This window comes from Ictalurus furcatus, chromosome 27 (assembly GCF_023375685.1).
Source record: "Ictalurus furcatus strain D&B chromosome 27, Billie_1.0, whole genome shotgun sequence".
Classification (NCBI taxonomy): Eukaryota; Metazoa; Chordata; class Actinopteri; order Siluriformes; family Ictaluridae; genus Ictalurus; species Ictalurus furcatus.
The window spans coordinates 10175116-10185469 of record NC_071281.1 but is presented as its reverse complement, the minus strand read 5'-3'; the positions used below and the strand labels follow the sequence as shown (position 1 = coordinate 10185469).

Below are 10354 nucleotides of genomic sequence, written 5' to 3'. Positions count from 1 at the left end.
TTAATCTAATAAATGTTGCACACTTATATTTAACAAAGTTTTTTTTATAAACCTGTGTTGTGTTTGCAATTGTTTGATATCCGTGACAGCATAGTATTTTTGTGAATTTTTTTGTGAAAGTTAAACAATAAAGATTAAACAAATTTGCACAGCCTTCTTTGCTCTTATTTATATTATCCACTGTGCATACCATGCCAGCAATAGATGGCAACAAATTTCTAGTAGAGTCCAAGAGGGACCAATACAATTCCCATTATAACCATTAAAACCATTACAAATGCTATGAAAAAGAAAGCAGGCAAAATAGTGAGGATTTTCAAGATAGATGTATTTGTTTTAATACATAACTTTCTGATAAATTACTACATACAGTATAGGCTATGTAGCTATATTTTGGCACATGTGACTAATGGCATATAATAATGACTGCATAATCTGGTAGCTCCATACTATAAGGCGAGGAGAAGAAAGGGAAAGATGACTGTGTCTTTGTGGAGGCTCAAGACACATGGTAGACATTTTAGCCAGTATTGTAGGCTACTAAAAATTACACTTCAAGTTGGAAAAAAATCCCACAATTGTTTTTTTTTTTTTTTTTAAAAGAAGATCCTGTATTCTAATAATAGATGACAAATATTCTCAGATGTTGTGCAGTATGGTCCATTTCCATACTTTATGTTACCACAGCAATCCTGTAATCATTATAACAGTCTAAACGGATGTTTAGGGTAGAGTAGAAAGCCTGGAAACCTCGGTAGAATTTATTTATAGAAAACTTATTAAAAATAAATGGGTTTAGCTGAGCATATGCGTTTCATTGTTGGTTATTATTAGTGTGATATTCAGGGTGACGTCCAATTGACTCCCTATTGTTCATATTTGATATTGTTTAGTACAATAGGCTATATAGTGCACTTATTTAGTAGGTAGAGTCAAGCACCCCTATTTCTATTTTCCAACCCTAGGCTCTTCTGTATTAACTTTCTCAGCTTAGAGACTATGTCCCCTATCTAAATCTTATTTTAAATAGTCTTAGATTGTATCAGCGTCAGGCTAATAGTATACTAGTAGCTATATCAACAAATGTCTCTGTTTGGAGTGTGTCTTAGTGTGCTGTGTATAATTGATTTCATTTATTAATATTTCAGATTTTTATGTACATCATAGTTCAAAGGTTGATAGTCAGGTAACACAGGTAAAATTCATTTATTTTAAATAATGTTTTAGAATTTCTTTGCGGCTCCCTGGCGCCATCTGGCGGCCCCTAGGTGGATGACCACTGCTTTAGGATACAGCCATGTGAACTTTTTTGAGGCTGTAACCGTCTGCTGCTGCTCCATTGAATTTTTATACAAGCTGTAATGGACCGGTTATTTGTAAACACTCCAATGTCGTTTAGTTAACATATTTTGCTGCAAGGTAAGGCATTTCTGTGTGAATGTACAGTGGTGTAGCTTGGAAGGAACTAGCCAATAAGTCAGGGTCGCAGTTTTTTAGCTGTCATGCTGGCTAGCTCGTTTCTCTCTTCCTCTCATGATACATACACGTAGCTAGCTGTGTTTTAGCAAACTAGCCTGCTATTAGCTGCTTTAGTTTAATTGCGTGTGTAATATATAAATAAATAAATATGTACGCACGTTAATTTTAGGCTAGCTTCATGCTAGGTCCTTGGTGCTATTGCCTAGCTCACATGTCATCTGTGTGCTTGGTCCTTTTATTTCAGGATTTGCTAGCAAGGTGCTATGCTAATTCTGCTTTATTGCTAGCTTGTTAGCCAGCCAAGGTTAGTTACGAAGACAATAATTCTTTTAAAGATTTTAGAGACGTATTATCAGAAATGTAGCCTTCTTTTTTTGTTTTTAAACAGATTGAAAGTTTTGGGCAGTTTACCAGCTAGCCAGCAGACTAATTTACTAAAAAGTGTACAGTAGAAAGTGCATATTATTCTTCCATACTAATAGTAAAAAGACTATAAAGGCCATGTTATTATTATTTATTTTACACACTATTTAGTACGCTAGTATGCGATGGGCATTGACTTTTCTGCTTTTCAAATGCTAATAATAGTATATTCATGTAGATTTTGTAGTAATAATTGAAAAGTATAGTCTTAGTATGGACAGGTGTGTGTGTGGGTGTGTGTGTTAACTAAAATTAATCTTATGTGCACACATAACCTTTGCAACGTGCCAATGTTAAGCAAGCTATGTGAAGTAAAGATATGAATGTTAGGGATCTACTGATTGTATACTGAGTTAACAGTAGTGGATCAGATTTCAGAAATAAAACACAACGGGATGAACTTTTATAGGAAAAATATTCTAAGCAGGGTGGTGTGATGCTGTTACCACCCTAAAGGGATCGTTGATTATTTTACAGTAACAGTACTGAAGTGTTAAGGTACACTCACACCTGCAATGAGCAGAGACCAGTCGTTTTCAATGAGAACTGGCGACATGAGTGACCGTTACCATTGGTGACTAGGTGTGGGCGTGTTCAGTGATGCAACAAAGTTGAGAGAAGTTGAACTTTATGCAAATTTGGAACGACTTGGTCCCACGACTACCGACAGGAGTGAAGACAGTAGAGCACACGTGATCTGTGATCTGCCTGCGAGTCCCCAGATTGTTTCATGGACCCAGACAGTCCGGCGCTTACACTTTCACTGCAGATAGATGTCTGTAATGAAAAAGAGCACACGATGCTTCTCCTTCATCTTGTGTGATATGATGCATATATACACTGGTGGATTTTATATACAAACGCACTCCGTCCAATGTTTAATTTTAGCGGCAAGCAAACTGAGCTGTGTCCGAAATCGCTCACTCGTTCACTCATTGACTATTCCCTATATAGCGAATGACAATTGAGTCCACACTGGTGGACCCTCCTCATCTTCAGTTCACCCCACAGGTTTTCTATGGGTTTCAAGTCAGGGGACTGGGATGGCCATGGCAGGACCTTGATTTTGTGGTCAGTAAACCATTTTTGTGTTAATTCTGATGTATGTTTTGGATCATTGTCCTGCTGGAAGATCCAACCACGGCCCCTATGAAGCTTTCTGGCAGAGGCAGTCAGGTTTTCATTTATTATCTGTTGATATTTGATAGAGTGCATGATGCCATGTATCCTAACAAAATGTCCAGGTCCTCTGGCAGAAAAACAGCCCCAAAACATTAAAGCGCCACCACCATATTTAACCGTGGGCATGAGGTAGTTTTCCATATGGCCACCTCAGTGTGTATAAACGAGTGAACGAATGTAGGGATTGAAGATGTTCACTCAGAATTCGGACACCACTACAAAATGGCCGACACCCGTTATAGTGCAATATATAGGAGATAGGGAGCGGTTTCAGACACAGCACTGTTCTGTTGTCAAAAATGGAGTGTTAGTTGCACCACACACTGATACATGTTATTATAGCACCCAGTAGTAGGAACACCTACTGGCGATTTCATCGTACAGTGGCTGTCTAGCGATTAATCGCTGTATGTGTGAACTGTTTTATGCCTTATACCACAGAAATTTGACATCGATTACAATTTTTTATTTATTGGTGAAAGGCATGTCATGCTAATGGTTTCCTGTAATGTTGTCTAACATTCTTCTTTGTTACGTGACAAGTCTGTTTATCATTAGCCTTAGATTAAGAATGACTTGATATTATAGAAATGATCATATATTAGAACAGGTGCTTTAATATAAAATATTCATTTAAATTACAGCTTGCGCTATTGTCAGAACTGCTGTTAAGAAAATCAATGAACACTTTCTGACCAATCAGATTTGAGAAGTCATAAGCACCTTAATGAAGGTTTTTTTTTTTTTAATCAAACATGTTAATGAGTCACAATTAAATGCAATAAAATGCCTTGTTTCTCAGGTGGACAGGCCTGAGGCCGTCACTCGGCGCTCCAGGCAGAAACCATGCAGCAGAAAAGGAACATCCAAATCATAGAATGGGAGGACTTGGACAAGCGCAAGTTCTACTCTTTCGGTGTCTTCATGACCATGACCATCCGTGCTACGGTCTACCCTGCCATGCTCATCCGCACCAGGCTGCAGGTTCAGAAGGGAAAATCTCTCTATATTGGCACCTATGACGCTTTCCGGAAAATCCTGCGAGCCGAGGGGATTAGGGGACTTTACCGGGGTTTCATGGTGAACACCTTCACGCTTATATCAGGGCAGGCATACATCACGACGTACGAGCTGGTGAGGAAGTACGTCTCCAGTTACTCCAAGGACAACACTGTAAAGTCGCTGGTGGCAGGAGGGTCAGCATCGCTGGTGGCCCAGAGCATCACAGTCCCCATCGACATGATCTCTCAGCAGCTCATGATGCAGGGTGAAGGGGAGCATCTGACACGCTTCAAAGTCAAACCAAAAGCGACATCTGGAGCGAAGCACAGAGTCACTTTTGGCCAGACGAGAGACATTATAGCTCAGATATTTGCAGCAGACGGGTTCCGTGGGTTTTACAGAGGATACGTGGCGTCTCTTCTCACATACATACCCAACAGTGCAGTCTGGTGGCCTTTTTACCACTTTTACGCTGGTAAGTTGCTGAACTCCTCTGAGTGATTGGTTAGGACTGTTAATGAATGAGTTTCCATGAAGCTGTGGTGAAACAATTATGTTTAAAATGGTTATCACAGTTAAATAAGATTTAATTCTAGTCATATTAATGTAGTGGATATTTTAAATGTTACATTTAGCCCTAACAAGACTCTAAATGATTATATTTGCAACCACAGTTTGCAAATACACGTTTAAAGCGCACAAATGGGAAGTGCCACCTATTCAATGAAAAATCAGTATCATTAAAAAAAATACAAATAAATAAAGCTTTTGATTTGACTCATAACCAGAGTGACCTCCACTGTGCTTACTCAGTTTATAAGAACTGTATGTTGTTACTGATGTGTAATGTAGTTACAAGTCTATATGTGTGTGTGCTCTGAAGTTTTAACCTTTTAATCTTGTGATTTCACTCATAACTATAAAGGGCATTGCACACCAGCTGACTTTGTACTTATGAAGACTGATTAATGAAATGTAGCCAACATTTTTGTCACAGGCTACAGAGAGGAAAGGTGTGTTCCATTCAGTCCTTCAGTTTTGTCATCAGGAATGTCAGTAGACAGAACCTGCTATGTTGTTTTTGTGTATATGAAAATAATAATCTCTAAGGAGATTTCAGTTATAATTAGGCATGCACCTATCAGACCCTGAGGATGTGCAACAGACTGATCTTGGCCTGAAAAGCTTAGGTGTATTTTCTGATCACATCCGTACTTGTAATTGAACGGGTGTGGTGAATTTGAATGCAATATTAAGTGTCTTATCTCTCGTTTTAAGCATATTGTTAGCTGAAAGAAAACGGTGATAGCTTAACAAGCAGCATTTTCACAGCAGCACTCGTTAGACAGCATTCGTCCGTATCATAGTGAAAAGGCAGAAGGGGAAATCGGTGTATCCCTGCATATAATGTAACTTCTGCTTCTCCACAGAACAGCTCTCCAAAATGGCACCAAGTGACTGCCCACATTTAGTACTGCAAGCCATGGCTGGACCACTAGCAGCTGCCACTGCCTCCACAGTCACCAATCCAATGGATGTAGTCCGAGCCAGGGTTCAGGTAATTTGTTTGTCATAAGTATTTGGACAGTGACACCAGGTTCTGCTTACGAGTGTATAGGATTTTAAGTGTGATGTATGGTCAGCTTTAAAGTCTGCATGAAGTGCCTTGAAACATGCAGCATTATTCATAATATCCACTGAAACAAGAAGTCAGGGTGGGACATATTGAGTGGCTCCGCCCCCTTTTCAAATAGCCAATAGCATTTAGCTTACTTCACAGCCGGGGCTAAGTCGTACTTGACAATTAGTACCATGGATTTTTATAACGTTTTATAATCTGATGAGAAGCTGAAGTGCAGAATGATGTCATCAAATTTGTTGATCCCGTTTTGATGGTAGTGAGAGAGAAACTGTAAATTTTGAATGCATATATCTTCCAAATGCAAATTTTGTCGTTGTTCTGGAACCCACTCACTTCTAGATAACCTTAAGGCTAACATATTCGTACTAAAAGCCACAAAACGTCCATTTTTATTTCATGGGGACTTTGTGTCATTCTGCTATTCCGGTGTAGAAAAATGTCACTGTTGTATCCAGAACTAATATACATAGAAACACATCACAGTATGGACTCAGATAGTATGATGAATTATATTATAAAAACGGGTCCTGTTCTGGGATGTATGGCCATTTTTCGCATTTAGGAATTGATTCAATTTGCAGACCAAACCCAACACAAATGATGCAGAATCCAATATAACCCTAAAGCTGATCTGTTGAGCAGTAAGGACCTTGTTTAAAGGCCTGTGGTTCTCACTAGCATGAAACCTCAACTTCTGTATTTGTGATCATTCAATCAAATTAATGCACTGTGTCTACACTGACAGGTTGAAGGCAGGACGTCAGTCATTGAGACTTTCAAGGAGCTGCTCAGAGAAGAAGGATTCTGGGGGATGACCAAGGGTCTCTCTGCCCGCATCATATCCTCCACTCCTACAGCAATAGTCATGGTGGTCGGCTACGAAACTCTGAAAAAACTAAGTCTCCGGCCGGAGCTGGTTGATTCCAGACACTGGTAAAGGAGCAGTCATGTCTCCGCTGTCTCATCAGTGATTTCCTCTGTTCACATCTTGCCTCATGGCTTTTCAAAGTGTCGTTGTTGTAATTTTATAATCGATGCTAAAGATAATGTTTTATTTGTCATTAATGTAATTGAATGTTTTAAGTGAGAAATGCTGCTCAGGTGGCTGAGGAACTCTGCTTGCTTGAAAACTGTCAAATATTTAATTGGATGGAGGGGAACTTTTATTGTGTATTTTAATGTATTTTATTTTGCTACAGACTAGGTATTTGAGAAGTTTGTTTTATTTCAGTGGGGTAACATTTATTTCAGGATTGTTGTAGGTGGTACCTGCTACCTGTCCTTTGCCACTTGGTGTTCAGTACTACACTGGATAATGCTCCCACTTACATTTCTTTACAATTCTTATTTCTAATCATGTGAAGAGTGTCTAATTTTTAAAAGGTAAAAGCATACTGGTTGCACAGGATCTGTGAGGAAATTTGCAAAGTGTGAGATTGTAATGCTCTCAAAATTCACTATAAATATAAACCTGTCAGAACATTCCTGTCAGTGTCACTCAGTTTAACTCAAATTACATTTAGCAGAAGCTTCAGATTTAAAAGTGAGCCAAGTATATAGTTGAGGAATTGAGAGTTTAAGGCTCTGCTTATGGGACCAACCATGTCATTAGTGTAGAACTTTAACTATTGAACTACATTGGCCCTAAACATAACATTAGGGAGTAAAGATGGTATACTAGTGCACTTAACCTCAGCATAATTGCTCCTGAAAAATGTAGAGTCAGTGTTTAGTCTAGTCTAAACTGACTTTATAGCATTTCGCAAAATATCCAGTAGAGGGCACATAGACTGCACTTTGAAGTTGCATCCAATCCAAAAGCAATCGAATCCCACTAGTACATCAGTAATAGTGTGGGATTATGCTGGTGCGGCACGTCATTAAAACCTATTTTCATTTGGTTTTCATTTTAAATTGACAAGCTTGAGTGTATACCTCTGGTAAAAGGCTTATTAGTATTAATGAGTTCTAGTCTAGTGTAACTTATTAATGAGTTCTAGTGTATTGTCTAAGTGCACAAATACACAGCTACAGATAGAATGTCTTTTTGCCACACCTGATAGAAAAGCATCTCCTTCCAGCACCCACTCACACAGATGCCTGCAGCTTCAATCTCTGAGCAACTGCACAGACTCCCGTGGTGCTGTTTTATGAAATTGCCTTAGCCAACTGAATGAACTTTCATTCCAGTCTGATTTAGTGCTCCGTTGGAGAGCAGGGAAGTGAGCTTCCTCAAATCCGTACACCTCATTGTGTGGATATAGTGCCAGCCTGTTGGAAAAGTGCTTCATCCTTGGGTCTCAGACCAAGAAAAGGCCATGTGTTTCTTTCTCAGCTAATGCACAATGACACACAGAGTATGGAAAAATATGGGGGGCGGGGGCGGATAATAAGATGAATGAATGAAAATTCATCAGAATGATTCACTAAAGACAAATACTTCAGTACTTGTCTAGTCACTTCACCTCTCAGCCTCTAAATTAGTGCTGGTATCAATTCATTCACCTTTAGTAAGCATTTTATCCTGGTCATGGTGGTGGTGGTTCCAGAGTGAATTCAAGGAACACAGGAGTGGGAGGAAACCGGAGAACCCGGAGGAAGCCATGTGAACATGGGCAGGACCTGCACATAAACTACAAACAGAACCTGAGTTCAGGATAGAACCTTGGAGGCAACAACACTACATGCTGTATCGCTGTGCCAGCCATTTGATATATTTTGGATTTATCTGTGGCACAGAAAGTGTTTAAACTGTAATAAAACATAAGATGGAAGGAACACTAGATAGTGAAACCCCTTTGACTTGCAATAAACCCTTCTAACACACAGTGTACATTTTCATCTCATGTTCAAGGCTTCCCAATGACTCAAGTCCTCATCACTGCTTGCTTCATTTCTAGTGCTTTGAATAAAAAAAAAATTAATTAATAAGAAGATAAATTTAAATAAAACACTATATGTATACAACCCCACTGCAAGCAATGGCACAAATATCATTAACTACTATGTACGACTATTAACACAGTTTGTTAAGTTGCTTTTTGCCTGTAAGCAGATATTACTACAAGATAAATATGACTGTACTGAATGAGTAATGGGAAGGTCTGATGCTTCGGTCAGTGATTAGCTTAAGGTCAGCACAGACAAATGATATAGAGAAACATTAACAGACTGCTTTCCATCAAATCAATGTGTAGTCCGGGCTCCTACACTCTCGAAAGCCCGGGGCTTAATCTATACACCCATGAGCGTTATAAATGACTGAACACAGGACAACAGTTGTACCAGATGCCCAAAAAAGCACACAGACATACTGAATAAGTCTAATATTATAGGAGATAAAGGTTTGACACAGAAGGTCAGGTCTCTTTTTGAGATTCATGGGTGATGGATGTCCTCCATTAGTCAGTGACAGGGTTGTGGTTTAATCTGTAGATTGTGTATGCCACATCCAGCTGAGGTCTGTCAGGCGAGGAAGGATGTGACTAAAAGCTTGTGCATCCAAAAATAGTGTCCAAATACATTTAGTATTCTTACTATGACTAAGTCAAAAAAAGTCATATTATTGTCAAAAAAAATACAATACACAGACAGCTAAGGAAGGAAAATAAACAATGACAAAGTGTGTTACTGTTAACACCCTGAAGTTGATTATTTTCCAAGTACAGGATGTGCTGAAGTGTTTTATTTCTCTTGTAACACAGCAATTTGCCAATGCTGACAATGTCTTATTTATTAATTGTTTAATTTTATGGAACGTCTGCAGAAACGAGTTTACTTACGTTGTAGCAGCTATAAACAGTCGCTCACTCACCAACCTTTAGTTCTTTCTTGAGGTTAATAAAACAGAATGCAGCATGTAGCTTAACTGAGAAAAGAGTCAGGAAAACCCTATGCTTCCAAAAACTGGAGATCAGTCTTTCACTTACTTCTAGCACTAGGACTTACTCGTATGCTTTGGATCATTGTCTTGCTGCAAAATCCTGTTGCACTTGAGTTTCAATTTACGGACCAAAGACCGGACATTCTCCCTTAGGATTTTCTGGTAGAGAGCAGAATTCATGTTTCCCTCAATTATTGCAAGTTGCCCAGGCCCTGAAGCAGCAAAGCATCCCCACACTATCACACTTCCACCACCATGCTTGACCGTAGGTATGATGTTCTTTTTGTGGAATTCTGTGTTTGGTTTACACCAGATGAAACAGGACCTGTCTTCCAAACAGTTCCCAAACAGTTCCCAAACAGTTCGACTCATCAATCCATAGAACATTCTCCCAAAAGTTTTGAAGATCATCAAGGTGTGTTTTGGCAAAGTTCATACGAGCCTTAATGTTCTTCTGGGTTAGCAGTGGTTTTTACCTCACCATTGTTCCATGGGGGCCATTTTTGCCCAGTGTCTTTCTGATAGTGGTGTCATGAATGGGGCAGTGGTGGCTTGGTGGTTAAGGCTCTGGGTTACTGATCAGAAGGTCAGGGGTTCAAGCCCCAGCACTGCCAAGCTGCAACTGTTGGGCTCTTAACCCTCTCTGCTCCAGGGGTGCTGTATCATAGCTGATCCTGTGCTCTGACCCCAACTTCCTGACATACTGTGGTATGTGAAGAAAAGAATTTCACTGTGCTGTAATG

The 10354-nt window shown here is 39.4% G+C and overlaps 1 protein-coding gene across 1 annotated transcript; it reads left to right on the top strand.

The window, feature by feature from the left end:
• Positions 1-437: 437 nt before the first annotated feature.
• slc25a44b (solute carrier family 25 member 44b) lies at positions 438-8676 on the top strand. The gene is made up of 4 exons (XM_053617166.1): positions 438-1419; positions 3887-4561; positions 5517-5644; positions 6474-8676. Exons 2-4 carry the CDS (start codon positions 3931-3933, stop codon positions 6663-6665), a joined length of 951 nt encoding a protein of 316 aa, XP_053473141.1. The 5' UTR covers positions 438-1419; positions 3887-3930; the 3' UTR covers positions 6666-8676.
• Positions 8677-10354: the final 1678 nt, after the last annotated feature.